We start from the raw sequence: 16253 nt of genomic DNA, 5'->3' as shown, positions 1-16253 counted from the left end.
TGGAATAGTTTCAGGAGGAGTGGTACCAGCTCCTCTTTGTATGTCTGGTAGAATTCGGCTGTGAATCCATCTGGACCTGGGCTTTTTTTGGGTGGTAGGCTGTTAATTGCTGCCTCAGCTTCAGCCCTTGTTATTGATCTATTCAGGGTTTCGACTTCTTCCTGCTTTAGGCTTGGGAGGGTGTAAGTGTCCAGGAATTTATCCATTTCTTCGAGGGTTACTGGTTTGTGTGCATAGAGTTGTTTGTAGTAATCTCTGACAGTGGTTTGTATTTCTGTGGAAACGGTGGTGATAATCCTCTTTACTGATTTTATTGCATCTATTTGATTCTTTTCTCTTTTCTTTCTTATTAATCTGGCTAGTGGTCTGTTTTGTTGATCTTTTCAAAAAACCAGCTCCTGGATTTATTGATTTTTTTGAAGGATTTCTTGTGTTTCTATCTCCTTCAGTTCTGCTCTGATCTTACTTATATCTTGTGTTCTGCTAGGTTTTGAGTTTTTTTTTTTTTTTTTTTCCTTAATCTTGCTTCTCTAGCTCTTTCTTTCCTTTTTTTTAAAGATGGGGTTTCACCATGTTGGCCAGGCTCGTCTTGAACTCCTGACCTCAGGTGATCCACCCACCTCGGCCTCCCAAAGTGCTAGGATTATAGGCGTGAGCCACCATGCCCGGCCGCTTCTCTAGCTCTTTCAATGTTGATGATAGGGTGTCAATTTTAGATCTTTCCTTGCTTCTCATGTGGGCATTTATTGCTGTAAATTTTCCTCTAGACACTGATTTAAATGTGTCCCAGAGATTCTGGTATGTTGTGTCTTCATTCTCCTTGGTTTTGAAGAACGTCTTTATTTCTGCCTTCATTTCATTGTTTATCCAGTCAACATTCAAGAGCCAGTTGTTCAGTTTCCATGAAGTGCAGTTCTGAGTTAGTTTCTTAATCCTGAGTTCTACTTTGATTGCACTGTGGTCTGAGAGACTGTTTGTTGTGATTTCCGTTCTCTTGCATTTGCTGAGGAGTGATTTACTTCCAATTATGTGGTCAATTTTAGAGTACATGTGATGTGGTGCTAAGAATCTATATTCTGTGGATTTGGGGTGGAGAGTTCTGTAGATGTCTGTTAGGTTTGCTTGGTCCAGATATGAGTTCAAGTCCTGGATAGCCTCGTTAATTTTCTATGTCATTGATCTGTCTAATACTGACAGTGGAGTGTTAAGGTCTCCCACTATTATTGTGTGGGAGTCTAAGTATCTTTGTAGATCGTTAAGAACTTGCTTTATGTAACTGGGTGCTCCTGTATTGGGTACATATATATTTGGGATTGTTAGCTCTTCTTGTTGCATTGATCCTTTTACCATTATGTAATGCCCTTCTTTGTCTCTTTTGATCTTTGTTGGTGTAAAGTCCATTATATCAGAGATGAGAATTGCAACTCCTTTTTTTTTTTTTTTGCTCTCCATTTGCTTGGTAAATCTTCCTCCATCCCTTTATTTTAGCTTATGTGTATTCTTGCATGTGAGATGGGTTTCCTGGACACAGCACACCGATGGTTTTTGACTTTTTCTCCAATTTGCCAGTCTGTGTCTTTCGATTGGGGCATTTAGCCCATTTACATTTAAGGTTAATATTGTTATGTGTGAATTCGATCCTGCCATTCTGATGCTAGCTGGGTGTTTTGCCCATTAGTTGACACAGTTTCTTCATTGTGTCGATGCTTTTTACCATTTGGTACGTTTTTGGAGTGGCTGGTACTGGTTGTTCCTTTCTATGTTTAGTGCTTCTTTCAGGAGCTCTTGTAAGGCAGGCTTGGTGGTGACAAAGTCTCTCAGCAATTGTTTGTTCGTAAAGGATTTTATTTCTCCTTCACTTATGAAACTTAGTTTGGCTGGATAAGAAATTCTAGGTTGAAAGTTCTTTTCTTTAAGGATGTTGAATATTGGCCCCCACTCTCTTCTGGCTTGTAGGGTTTCTGCTGAGAGATCTGCTGTGAGTCTGACGGGCTTCCCTTTGTGGGTAACCCGACCTTTCTCTCTGGCTGCCCTTAGCATTTTTTCCTTCATTTTAACCCTGGTGAATCTTGTGATTATGTGTCTTGGGGTTGCTCTTGAGGAATATCTTTGTGGTGGTCTCTGTATTTCCTGGACTTGAGTGTTGCCCTGCCTTGCTAGGTTGGGGAAGTTCTCTTGGATAATATCCTGAAGAATGTTTTCCAGCTTGGATTCATTCTCTCCATCATATTCAGATACACCTATCAAATGTAGATTAGGTCTTTTCACATAATCCCATATTTCTTGGAGACTTTGTTCATTCCTTTTCACTCTTTTATCTCTAATCTTGCCTTCTCATTTTATTTCATTGGGTTGAACTTGAATCTCTGATATCTTTTCTTCTGCTTGGTCGATTCAGCTATTGAAACTTGTGTATGCTTCACAAAGTCCTCGTGTTGTGTTTTTGAGCTCCATTAAGTCATTTATATTCTTCTCTAAACTGTTTATTCTCGTTAGCATTTTATCAACCATTTTTCCAAGGTTGTTAGTTTCTTTGCATTGGATTAGAACATGTTCTTTTAGCTCAGAGAAGTTTGTTATTACCCACCTTCTAAAGCCTGTTTCTGTCAATTCATCAGACTTATTCTCCATCCAGCTTTGCTCCTTTGCTGTGATGAGTTGTGATCCCTTGGCGGAGTAGAGGTGTTCTGGTTTTCGGTGTTTTCATCCTTTTTGTGCTGGTTTCTTCCCATCTTTGTGGATTTATTTACCTGTGGTCTTTGTAGTTAGTAACTTTCAGTTGGGGTCTCTGAGTGGACGTCCTTTTTGTTGATGATGAAGTTATTTCTTTCTAGTTTTTAGTTTTCCTTCTAACAGGCCCCTCTGCTGTAAGACTGCTACAGGTCCTCCTCAGACCCTGCTTGCCTGAGGGTCACCTGTGGCGGCTGCAGAACAGTAAGGGTTTCTGCCAGTTTCTTCTGTTATCTTTGTCCCAGAAGGATACCCACCAGATGTCAGCCTGAGCTCTCCTTTATGAGGTGACTCTTTGGATGTGCAGGGGTCAGGAAGCTGCCTGAGGAGACAGTCTGTCCCTTACAGGAGCTCAGGTGCTGAGCTGGGAGCTCCGTTGTTCCATTCAGAGCTTCTGGGCAGGTATGTTTAAGTCTGCTGCAGCAAAACTCATAACCACCTTTTTCCCCAGGTGCTCTGTCCTGGGAAGGTGGGACTTTATTTATAAGTTCCTGATGTGCTGCTGCCTTTTTTCAGAGTTGCCCTGCCCAGCAAGGAGGTGGCCTATTCACAGTGTGCCAGCAGAGGTGTTGCTGAGCTGCTGTGGGCTCTGCCCAGCTGCTGTGTGAACTTCCTTGTGGTTTTGTTTATAGAGGTATAGTTAGAACTGCCTCAGTAATGGCAGTCTGTCTTGGTAGTGGTGGACTGCCTCAGCAGTGGCGGATGCCCTTCTGCCAACAGAGCTTGACTGTCCTGGGTCCGGCTGCGCTTGCTGCGAAACTCTCAGTACAGAGCGTTTCAGATTGCTGGTCTTTGTAGGGGTGGGACTCGCTGAGCCAGATCACCTGGCTCCCTGTTTCAGCCCCTTTTTTTCAGTTGAATGGTGGTGGCTCTGACTCCCAGGCATTCCAGGTGCCAGTTGAAATGGCCACCCAGATTTCTGTGAGTTTTTGTGCAGAGACCCGCTGCGCTGGCTGAAACAACCGTGCTGGACACTTGTGTTGCTTTTCAGCCCAGGAATACCCTGGTCTGTGTGCAGTAATAACTCTTTGGAAATGGAGTGTTTCCTCATCCTCTGTGTTGTTCTCGCTGGGAACTGCACTCCTGAGCTGCTCCTATTTGGCCGTCTTCAAGAAAATGAATCTTTAGGAGGTACCTACTGTGTGCCAATCACTGTAAAGCTTGTATTGTTTTTGGCATTCAGTTTCCCAAGAAAGGAGTCAAAAGCCATGAGGTGCCTGGTTATTGATGTGTCTCTAGCCAAGGGTTACTCAAGGGGGCACTGTTAGCATTTTAATCTGCAGAGTGCTTTGTTGTACAGGACTGTGCCTGACTCAAGAGACATTTAGCACTCCTGGGCCCCATGCTTTCCCTGCCATAGTTCTTCCCCAGTCATTGTAGCTGCCAAACCCACCCCACTGCCTTCAGAGGCTACCTGCCCTTGCTATTGGCAATAGGCTCTCAGTAAATACTGATGAATGATTTTTATTTTATTTTGTTTTATGTTATTTTTTTGAGACAAGGTCTCACTCTGTCACCCAGGCTGGAAGGTAGTGATGTGGTCACAGCTCACTGCAGCCCCCACCCCCTGGGCTTCCTGGGTAGCTGGGACCACAGGTGCATCACCATGCCTGGCTAATTTTTTTTTTTGTTTTATTTTGGTAGGGACGGGGTTTCATCACATTGGCGAGGCTGGTCTCAACTCCTGGCCTCAAGTGATATGCTCGCCTTGGCCTCCCAAAGGGCTGGGATTACGGGTGTGAGTCACCATGCCTGGCCTGAATGCTTTTTAGAGAGCTAATGTGTGGATTCCATCTCTGAGCACGTGCATATGTTGGAATAGAGAAAAGTATCCTTTAAGCTAGTTTCGTACTTTTATTACCTGAGATTTTCATAATACCTTATGTTTATGAAATAACAATGTTTTATGTAATTGGAATATAGTTCTTTTCATTGATTAAAAATCAGTATATACCATATAGTTTATGACTTGATTTTAGTCACCGTTTCTCTTAAGCATTATGACATCATTCATAATAAAAACATAATGTATCAGGTTTCATCATTATATTTTCTTCTTTCTTTTCAATACATTTTCTAAGACAGGATTTTATGGTAGGAATTTACAGAAATGCTGACTACAAATAGCTTGAAATCCATTTCTCCCTGACTGTTAGCATTTATACATATAAATGTCAGAAAATACATAGACATTTTATCTTGTTTGAAGTTAAATTTAACTAGTTGGCAGTATTTCTTGGCAAACTGATAATGGAGGTATTATCTGTTACTAAATCTTCAGCCATATTATGTTAATCAACTATTCTGTAGCCTGTATGTCATAAATGGACTCTCTTGCACTTCAGTGAGATGCGTGAGACTGGAATTCATTCATTCATTCATTCAATAGGTGGGTATTTACAGTACTTGGGATACATCAGTGAACAACACAGGTAATGATTCCTGCTTGCACACTAGCATCAATGAATATAAGTGAATTACAAGATCAGTTGGAAGGAGGTGAATGCTGTGGAGAATAATAAGGTTGGTAAGGAAGATAGCCATGCCTGGGGTTGGTCTGGAGATGCAATTTTAAATGAAGTGGTTGGCGAAGATTTCTCAAAAAGGTGACTTAATTTTTTTATTTTGTTGTTTATTTATTTTATTTATTTATTTATTTTGGAGATGGGGTCTCGCTATGTTGCCCAGGCTGGAGTACAGTGGCTATTCACAGGTGCGATCCCACTATTGATCAGCACGGGAGTTTTGACCTGCTCCGTTTCCGACCTGGGCTGGTTCACCCTTCCTTAGGCAACCTGGTGGTCCCCACTCCTGGGAGGTCACCATATTGAAGCTGAACTTAGTGCAGACATCTGGTCGGCATAGTGCCCTACAGCCCAGAACTCCTGGGCTCAAGCAATCCTGCCACCTCAGCCTCCCAAGTAGCTGGGACTACAGGCATGCCCCACCGTGCCCGGCTGTTTTATTGTTTTTTTGAGACTGAATTTCACTCTGTCTCCCAGGCTGGAGCACAGTGGTGCCGTCTTGCTCACTGCAACCTCTGCCTTCCAGATTCAAACACTTCTGCTGCCTCGCCTCCTGAGTAGCTGGGATAACAGGCACGTGCCACCACGCCCAGCTAATTTGTGTGTGTGTGTTTGTGTGTGTGTGTGTGTGTGTGTGTGTGTGTGTGTGTGTGTGTGTGTTTGTCTTTTAAGGCATAGTTTTGTTCTTGTTGCCCAGGCTGGAGTGCAATGATGCGAACTTGGCTCACTTCAACCTCTGCCTCCTGGGTTCGAGGGACTCTCCTGCCTCAGCCTCCTGAGTAGCTAAGATTATAGGTGCCCACCACCACGCCCAGCTAATTTTTGTATTTTTAGTAGATGGGGTTTCACCATGTTGGCTAGGCTGGTCTCGAACTCCTGACCTCAGGTGATCCACCCAGATGTCTCGGCCTCCCAAAGTGCTGGGATTACAGGTGTGAGCCATGGCATTCGGCTCAAAAGGTGACTTTTAAACAAAGACCTGAAGAAGCAATGAGTACTTACTGAGCTCCCCTTATTTCTAGGCACTGTTTTAGCACCCAGAATGGCTGAGTAGAACCTCTGTAATCCGCAAAAATGATTTGCATGGCCAGATTATGGATGTGCACATTAAGATGAGAATGCCCAAACCACGTCTGTGGAACGTGTCTGTTAACATTGATCTTTTTTAAAAAAAAAATCATTTTGAGGTAATCGCCAATAGCAGGCATTTGTTTCAAAAGGAAAGAGAAAAAAGGCTGAGCCTGGAATGAGCTTTGTGTCCACGTCCAGCGGGCCTTACGGAATTATTGCTTCTTCCCACTGGTGACGTCATGGTGACAAGGATCCTCCAGGGATGACAGTGACAGAGCAGGAGATGTTGCTTCAAATAAGGACAGCTTTTGTGGAGAAGCTTAAAAACTGCATGAGAGAACAGGAATTTACTCCTGCTTCTGATGCCGGGAGGCTCTGTGACCTTGGGCGGGTTGCTTGAACTCCTCCCCTTCTTAGACTGGCTAATTATTTGTTAGACATGGTGCCTAGGCACTTGATGTACATCATCCTGTTTAATGAGATAAGTTATAAAACACGAGGGGGATGAACTTCACAAGACAGCCATTAAAGTCCCTTTCTAGCTCTTGTGGTCCTTTCTTTTTGATAGTTCAAAGATGCAGTTAGATACTGTTTGTCTTATGATAAGCGGATGAATTGAAGCCAGGCCACAAGACACGATTATTTGTCATAGCTTAAGTCGTGGAGTAGGGCTGGGTCTAGAATTCCTGGTTTTTCTCTTCCTGACATGTCTCATGGTGTTAAGGCCGTGTCCTGTTTAGCAGTTTTGTTTTTTTTTTTTTTTTTTGGGCAAATGAGCGAAGGGGGTTCAGCACTGGTTTCATTGTTGTCGCCTTTGTACAAACACCAGCCTCAGATTTCCCTTCCATTTCATGGACTCAATAGGACTACCAAAGAGCTAAGGGTTGGAGCTGGAGGAAAAGCAAGGAGGAAACCTTGCTCAGAGGGAAAACCGCAGTGAGTCTGCTGTCTCAGATAAGCTTCCATAGTGAAAGAACCCCAAAGGTGGTTGCAAGTTCTGCTTTCAGCGTTGTTACTGACTTACCTCCAGAATATCTGTAAAATGATATACCCAGATGGTCCTGATGGCTCCTTTTAGCTCTAAAGTTCAAACATTCTCATGATTAGGGTGCCTTTGGATAAATTTGCCTAGACAGATTTCACCCAGGACTGAGTATTTATCAAAAGACTAATGTGCACCAAACACTCTAAACTGACTCTCACTGAGTTTTACCCACTTCTGTGGCTTGACTACTGGCTCTCCAGCCTGTTGAAGGAAGAGCTTCTGCCCCTCACCTCCTTACTGTCTTCTTGTTTTGTAGATGATGAACCAGGTGGAAGGGCAGCAGAAGAACCTCGTGCACGCCATCGAGTCCCTGCCAGGTTCCGGCCCCCTCACTGCCTTGGACCAGGACCTGCTGCTCCTGAAAGCTACCTCTGCTGCCACCCTCAGCTGCCTTGGGGAGTGCCTCAGTTTGTTACAGCAGAGCGTGCACCAGGCGGGTCAGCCCAGCCACAAGCCAGGAGCCTCGGGTAAGACCCTGAGGGGTTTGTCCATGTTTGGGATGAGTACACTGTGTGTGTGTGTGTGTCTCCCATTGTCTTCGATCCATCCATCCTTACATCCCAGTGTTTCTACTGGGTGCTTTCTAAACTCTCCTGTTTGGGATATATTTTTATTTTACAAGTTACAAATGTAACATTTTATGAAAAATGTAACTCTGCATTCATCCTTCCTGCCCTTCCTCTACTGTTTGGGATCTATTTTTATTGTACAAGTTACAAAAGTCACATTTCATGAAAAATGTAACTAACGTATTTACATAGATACCGTGGGACACCTTTCAGACTTTCTGGCATCACCTTATAAGTCTCATTCCATTCATGGCGTTTGCACTCAGCATTCTGCTTTTAAGCTCCACTGGCATGCAGCATCTGGTTCGTTATTTCTGTGCTGTGGGGTGACCACCTTATACCCAGCCACACTTGGGTGCAGACATGCACACTGCCTCCAGCTCTCTGTCCCACTCACCTCGCTGCAGTAAATAGCCTCATGCCTGTCCCCTTACGCGGATACCTCTGGATACATGCTAGGAGTATTTCTAGCTCTTAATCAAGAAGCCAGAGATAATAGTGTACTCCCTTGAGATGCCTCAATCCTTTTAGAAGAGGGTTTAATCAATGAGCAGATATAAAGATATTAGTGAAGATTATGATGAAGGTAAAAATATCTTGAGATTTGTATGTCACGTAATTAGGAAGTATTAGGATTAACAGGATAACGGAAGCCTTATTGTGCTTTGTTGCTCAGAGGCCACTTAATTAATGAAGGAATGAGGCAACGTAGGTGATAGGAAGTAAAGCCAGGCTATGAGTGATAGTCTTTATATTTCATACTTTCCCCAGCTGCCCTTTGCCCTCATTCTGCTGAAGTGTAAAAGGGACAGCTGATTTTTCAGAGGAGATTGTGGGGGGGTAATTTGGTTTTCTTTTTGTAAAACCACCATCATTTACTGAACTTGGCCTTTGCTGCATGTTTTCTGAACTCTTTACACAGTAGGTATCATTATGTCCATTGTTCAGCTGATACACGGGAGCACAGAACGATTAAACGACTTTCCCAAGGCCACCAGGCTAAGTGGCAGAATGAGGGCAGAACCGCCGTGGTAGGTGTCTTCCTAGCCTGAGGTTCTTTGTTCAATCCAGAACGCAGTGGGCTGAGTCTCCCAAACTGAGGCTGGGAACAGTGTCTTGCGAGCATTATAGTTCTTTCAGGGCAGATACATATATGTTTTTTAAAAAATAATTTTAGCCAGGCACAGTGGCTCATGCATGTAATCCCAGCACTTTGGGAGGCCTAGGTGGGTGGATCATACTGTCAGGAGTTCAAGACCAGCCTGGCCAACGTAGTGAAACCCTGTCTCTACTAAAAATACACACACACACATTAGCTGGGCATGGTGGCAGGCACCTGTAGTCCCAGCTACTTGGGAGGCTGAGGCAGGAGAATCCCTTGAACTGGTGAGGCAGAGGTGTCAGTGAGCCAAGATCATACCACTGCACTCCAGCCTGGGTGACAGAGTGTGACTCTGACACACACACACACACACACACACACACACACACACACAAAGGCTGGGCACTGAGGCTCACACCTATAATCCCACCCCTTTGGGAGGCCAAGGCAAGTGGATCACAAGGTCAGAAGTTCGAGATGAGCCTGGCCAGCATGGTGAAACCCCATCTATACTAAAAATACAAAAAATTAGCCTGGCATGGTAGTGTGCGCCTGTAGTCCCAGCTGCTTGGGAGGCTGAGGCAGGAGAATTGCTTGAACCTAGCAGGCAGAGGTTGCAGTGAGCCAAGACTATGCTATTGCACTCCAGCCTAGGCAACAGAGAGAGACTCCACCTCTAAATAAATAAATAAAATTTTAGGCTTCAGAAAAGTTGCAAGAATGCTATGAAAAATGCCCATATATCCCTCTGCAAATTCCCCACACAGTAACATGTTTTGATATTTCCTTCATCTTTACCCTATATTATATATTATAATTTTCTAACCACTTAAGAGTAAGTTGCAGACATGAAGTCCCTTCACTATTAAATACTTCAGTGTGTATTTCCTTTAAAAAAAAAATGTCCTCTGCTGATTCAGGAAGAGAAAAAAAGAACACTCTCCTCTAAAGACAGCACAATGACCGAAATCAGTAAATTAACAAGAGTACAGTCTGCTTTCCTCTGCTGGCTATCCTACTGATAACCTTTCTAGCAAAATAACAAAATGTGGGTGTGGAATCCAGTCTAGGAGATTTGTGTGTATTCAAGCATGAAGCAAAGGCACCCAAACCTGCTTTTCTGCTTTTCCTCTTCCTTCTCAGCTTTAAGAATGACTCTGAAATGCAGAAGCTCAGTGAGGCTTCTTGAGATTTTCTCATCTGGAAGGAGGCTCAGTGATCCCCACTGAGGCCTGGGCACAAATTTGGAGTGAGACTGGAGACTTCTCAAAGTTTCTGTGGTCTCTCTTGCGCTGTATTGTAACTTGTAGCTTCTGCAATGTAATAGGCTCATTCCAAGAATCTTCTGCTAGTGAATACAGCCTTGAATCATTTTCTTATTCCTAAAATTAATCCCTCTTGAAAAAAATATTTCTTCAGGGCTTCCTAGAAAATTCCTGTCCCCCTCGCCCCCCAATTTTCACTGGACCTCTGGCATTTTTAAGGGCCTGGAGGAGCAAAGCTCAAATGGATGCATTTCAGAGGTGGGGACAGGTTGAAATGGAAATTATTTGGAAAAGGAGAGACCAAGAAGTGTCCCTGAAATCATGTCACAGGAGGTGCTACCTCCTTCATGTCCCCCCTGTGCTGTCTCCACCACCATCAACTCACTTGCCCACTCTCCTTCTTCTTCTTCTTTTTTTTTTTTTTCTTGAGACGGAGTCTTGCTCTGTCACCCAGGCTGGAGTGCAATGGCATGATCGCTGCTCACTGCAACCTTCGCTTCCCGTGTTCAAATGATTCTCCTGCCTCAGCCTCCCAAGTAGCTGAGATTATAGATGCCCGCCACCACACCCAGCTAATTTTTGTATTTTTAGTAGAAATGGGGTTTCACCACGTTGGCCAGGTTGGTCTCGAACTCCTGACTTCAGGTGCTCCACCTGCCTCAGCCTCCCAAAGTACTGGGATGACAGGCATGAGCCACCACACCCGACTGAAGTTTTAAAACAATCTACCATGTATCTTAAATCTATGCTATGCATTGGGGGAAATGGAATTACTTCTTGCAGGAAAAACATTATAGTTGCCCATGGTTAAAATAGAATTCCAGAATCTCAAGCTAGTGCGGTAAGAGACTAGAGACTGATGGCCCTGAGAATCCTGCCGCAGAATGTTTATTTAGACACTTGGGGCTCTCAGGGTTGATAGTTGCCATGGCGGCTGCCTGACACACACTGATAACAATATAACGGTTATGTCTAAGAAGTGCCAGGTCGGGCTGATGGAAATCAAAATCTCATTAAAGTGAAACTCTATCATGGTTTCATTTCAGTGTTCAATAGGCAGGAAGGCCCGTCTTACCTGAAGCATACCGAATACCCATACAGATTGTTCTTGCCTGATGGCTCTTTGCCTTCTGAGCCTTACACTGTTTTTTTTTTTTTTTTTTTTTTTTTTTTCTTTTGTCCGTTTTCTGAATAAAAAATGATTTTTGGTCCCGGGTATTTCATCTTGTATAGCATTTCATTGTGTCTTCTGGGATGTATGTTTGCTTCAGAGCCTTTGTCTCCAAATGTTGCTCATTCATGCTGTTTTTGTTGAAACACGCTGAGCAACTGGACTAAAATCTGAGAATGCTTCAGTATTCATCTGCCTCCCACCTACTCATTTGCGATCCCAGACCTGTTTCTGATGTTATTATCTCCAAGATATACTGGGTCTAAAGTGCTTCACTTAACTTCCATTTATGGAGAGGTGTGTAATTAAAATTCATAAAGTCATTTGGCCAGGCGCGGTGGCTCACGCTTATAATTCCAGCACTTTGGGAGGCTGAGGCGGGTAGATCACTTGAGGTCAGGAGTTTGACCAGCCTGAACGGCATGGAGAAACCCTGTCTCTACTAAAAATACAAAAATTATCAGGGTGTGGTGACATGTACCTGTAATTAGCTACTCAGGAGGCTGAGGCAGGAGAATTGCTTGAACCCTGGAGGCAGAGGTTGCAGTGAGCTGAGATCGTGCCACCGCACTCCAGCCTGGGTGACAGAGGAAGACTCCATCTAAAAAAAAAGTAATTTGGCTTTTTGGTCAAGTCTTAAATTATGTAGTTCTTTTACCATTCCTGGTGGCTCCTAAATCTACTTCAGCAGCTGGGTGGAGGCAAGCAGTTGATGGACTGGGGACTGGGTGCCTGTTTTCTCCAGTCTAGATGTTTGCCTTCCCCGTGCTCTGGGGAAGAGGCAGGCAGAACCACGCTCAGGACTGGAAAGGGTTGTGCTCCTTGGGAGCCTGGGCTTCAGGTGGGTTTCAAGTGTGGGAGAGGAACTGGGCCTAGAAAATGATTCGAGGGTACAGAGGACTCTGCCCTCCATGCAGAGTGGGTTTGTTATTTGCTCTCAAGCCTTAACCCAGGTAACATGGCTTGAGTTCCGGGCAGACACCTCTAACCGGACAAGCCCATTCTAGTGCCAGGTAGCTGCCAGAACAAGTGACAGTGGAGCCTTGGCAGACTGTGGTAGATGACACAGGTGCCCCTGAACATAAATGAGGACAAAAGATCAAGAGAATATATCTGAGAGGGGAGGGACCAGAGCAGAATTTGGTATACTTTCCTTAGCTCCTCCTTCCAATAACTCATCAAAAGATTAGTGGAGAGTGTTGATAAATAAGCCGGTTGCATTGGTCTTCCCGTTTTGGGATTTGGTCAAAAGAGCAAATAAGTGAGACTGTTATAAGGACCCTTGGCTCTTCTGGCTCTTTGCCTTCTTGCTTTTGCGGTGCTTTACGTTTTTCCAGAGACCTCTTCAGACTCGCATTTTTCATTTCTTTTTCCACCATGCAGGGACTTCCTTTGCTTTCTTTGGCTCTTGTACTTTCTTTCCTGACACCTGCTGCTTTTGGTGAAAATTTGCCTCACAGTCACCTTCCTTTATTTTATGATTAAAAGCTAAGATAGAAATGTGATCATTTAGTAAATAGGTGTATGAGTCCATTTTCACAAGACTGGGCAATTTACAAAAGAAAGGGGTTTCTTGGACTTACAGTTCCACGTGGCTGAGGGGGCCTCACAATCACAGTGGAAGGCAAGGAGAAGCAAGTCACAGCTTATTGGGATGGCAGCAGGCAAACAGAGAGCTTGCGCAGAGAAACTCCCGTTTTTAAAACCATCAGGTCTCGCGAGACACATTCACCATCACGAGAACAGCATGGGAAAAGACCTTCCCCCATGATTCAGTCTTACCCCACCGGGTCTCTCCCACAACACATGAGAATTATGGGAGCTACAAGGTGAAATTTGGGTGGGGACACAGAGTCAAACCATATTAATAGGATATCAGGAAAAGAGGAAAAACTAGCATTGCAGAATATTTCAGATAAGTGGGGTTTTTTCCTTCCAACCGTCTAAACAGAGTTTCTGAATGCCAACTTCTCCCTAAAAAAAGCAGTTAGATACTAAGGCTCTGGCTTTCCACTGGGAATATGTCTTATGCTTTCAAGTGAAAATTCATTCTTATTGTGAATTTCAATCTTACGCTATTTCAGAAAACCCTTTTATGTTTACTGAACCTGGGAAGCATGAATTCACCGTTACAGGAAGAAGAAAGACCTTCTGGGGGCCCTCACCTATGACTGGCCTCTGGGCAGAGGCCTTGTGGCTCTCAACCCTCTAAGCAAGGCTTAAACTAAGGCCGTGGATAGGTTAAGACAATTCCACAGTCAAACCTTTGCCCTTAAAACTGCTGTTTTTCTCTCAGTCTCCTTATGTTTTTTGTTTTTACTTCCTTACTGCTTTTCATGTTTTCTGTTTTGCTATACGGGTTATATTTCTTTTATTCTTCTTTAGTATTTTGGGAAGGAAATATGACATGTATATATAAATTCTACTAGTGGCTGTATTAAGTTTTTCATAAGCATTCTTTGCTTTTTTTTTTTTCTTTTCTTTTTAAGATACAGAGTCTCACTGTGCTACCCAGGCTGGATTGCAGTGGCTCTTCCCAGGCACAGTCATAATGTGCTATAGCCTTTAACCTCGGGGCTCAAGCAGTCCTCCTGCCTCAGCGTCCTGAAGAGCTGGGACTACAGGTGTGTGCCACCACACCCAGCTTCACAAGAATTTTAACCTGTTTTTTTTTGGTAATCATCAAAGGGATGAGGCAATACTTTTTGAAACTTTTCTTTGATGATAAAGACAGGGCATACTTTAACTTCCTCTGCCCCTCTAGTCTGCTTTACAGTTTTTGCTGCTGTGATATGTGGGCTATTGTTATTAATATTTTAATGTTAGTATAATACTTAGATAATGTATGATAATGACTAATTGTCTTTTAAAATAATATGTGACTTTAATATTCAGTTATATAACCATGCTTAGAAATGTTATTCATAGCCTGTTCCGGAGCTGGGACCAGGCTGAGATGAAAGAGGCTCTAGCCTTGAGTGCAGAATTCAAAAGGGTGCCAAAAGTTTCTGTAGTTAAGATAAACGATGCTTTAGTGCAGTATCTTTAACTGAAATAATTGCAAAAACAATTGATAATGAACAAAATATCAAAAGTTTACATCAAGTCAGTGTCTTAGCTTGACCTGCTGTTATTAAAAAACTGTAGACTGGGTGGCTTAAAGAACAAAAATTTATTTCTCACAGTTTTGGAGGCTGGAAGTCTTAAGATCAAGATTGCAGCCTGGGGCCATAAGTTTCTGGTGAGGGCTCTTTTCACGGCTTGCTAACAGCCGTCTTCTTGCTGTGTCCAGACACGGCATTTCCTTGGTGTGTGAGCTTGGAGGGCAGCTGAGCTCTGGTCTCTCATCCTCTTCTTTCAGGGACACTAGTCCAATTGGATCAGGACCCTACATTATTTATGTAATTTAACTTGTTTTATGATAATTCCTTGTATTTTACATCTGAGATGAATGTCTTCCTTGCCTGACCATCGACGCAGCCCTGCTCAGCTCTGTTTAACCGAGTTTCATTGCTTACCACCAGTTTTTTTTTATTTTTTATTTTTTATATATGACTTCCCCATTTTCTTGAGTTCTTAATTCTTTCTTTTATGCATACATTGGTAAATGTTTTCAAGTCGTTTTTCCTGCAAGAAGGTAGAGTCCTTTCTGAGTGTCTGCAGTGCTGCTGAGAGGGCACATGGTGTAAGAGTTTGGGCTGTGGAGCTTGGCTGCATGGGTTTTAATCTGGATTCTACCTCTGACTGGTTCTTACTGCCCCTGTTTCTTCATCTGTCAAGTAGGCACTATAGTAATATGTACGTGCCTCATGGGTCACCGTTAGGATTAGATGAGGCAATGGATAGATAGTATGTACAACGGTACTTGGCACCTAGCAAGAGCTCAATAAATGTTGGCCATTCTTACCAGGGGAAAGACATTTTGGCTGGGGATGAGTGCTATCCCCCAGCTCCCCAGCCTACTCCAAATCTGTCAGTTTCTATTTGCATTCTTCTGTTTGCCTATTCATCTTTTTGCATTTAGTTTTGTCACAAAATTCAAGACTGATTTTTTTTCCCCTTTAAGGCAGGTCTAATTTTTCTGCTTCTGTGATTGGAAAATTTTTCTCTTGATTTTTGTTATTCAAAAATGTTGCCAAACTTCATAAACTAGGGATTCATTATACTATTCTGTCTACTTTTGTGTTTGGAATGTCAGTAATAACAAGCCTAAGAAAGTATTGCCAAGCTGCATCTAAATGTGCATTTCTTCCCATTGATTTTGCTGGAATGTGGTGGCTCCTTTCGGCAGCCCCCACAGCTCTCTGTGTAGCCCAGGACATGTATCTGTACTTACATTTTTGTCTATCCGCTGATCTGATCTCTCTCCTTCAGGGACATGGATCCTTTATCTCTGGGATCTCTGTTGTGCGTTTTCTCTATTATCTTTTTTGTTTGTTTGTTTTTGAGATGGAGTCTCCCTCTGTCACCCAGGCTGGAGTGCAGTGGTGCAATCTTGGCTCACTGCAACTTCCACCACCCTGGTTCAGGCAATTCTCGGGTTTCAGCCTCCTGAGTAGCTGGTATTACAGGTGTGTGCCACCATCCCTGGCTAATTTTTGTATTTTTAGTAGAGATGGGGTTTCACCATGTTGGCTAGGCTGGTCTCAAACTCCTATTTTTTAATATATGTGCTGTTGAAGTGAGCACAGGTCTTCCTTGGCCTCCCAAAATGTTGGGATTACAGGCGTGAGCCACTGCACCCAGTCCATGATCATTTTTTTAAAATGAGTTGG

At 43.4% G+C, this 16253-nt stretch overlaps 1 protein-coding gene across 3 annotated transcripts in view; it reads left to right on the top strand.

Annotated features, from left to right (window-relative positions):
* OSBPL10 (oxysterol binding protein like 10) overlaps positions 1-16253 on the top strand; it is a 336422-nt gene that overhangs the window by 242577 nt on the left and 77592 nt on the right. For all 3 annotated transcript variants that reach the window (XM_032268463.1, XM_032268472.1, XM_032268480.1), the window contains one exon: positions 7628-7838. In XM_032268463.1, coding sequence (XP_032124354.1) covers positions 7628-7838 — 211 coding nt within the window. The remainder of the gene's footprint in view (positions 1-7627; positions 7839-16253) is intronic.

This window comes from Sapajus apella, unplaced genomic scaffold (genome assembly GCF_009761245.1).
Source record: "Sapajus apella isolate SASKATOON/1434 unplaced genomic scaffold, GSC_monkey_1.0 scaffold4, whole genome shotgun sequence".
Classification (NCBI taxonomy): domain Eukaryota; kingdom Metazoa; phylum Chordata; class Mammalia; order Primates; family Cebidae; genus Sapajus; species Sapajus apella.
The sequence above is the reverse complement of the archived record's forward strand: the minus strand, read 5'-3'. Positions and strand labels throughout refer to the sequence as shown.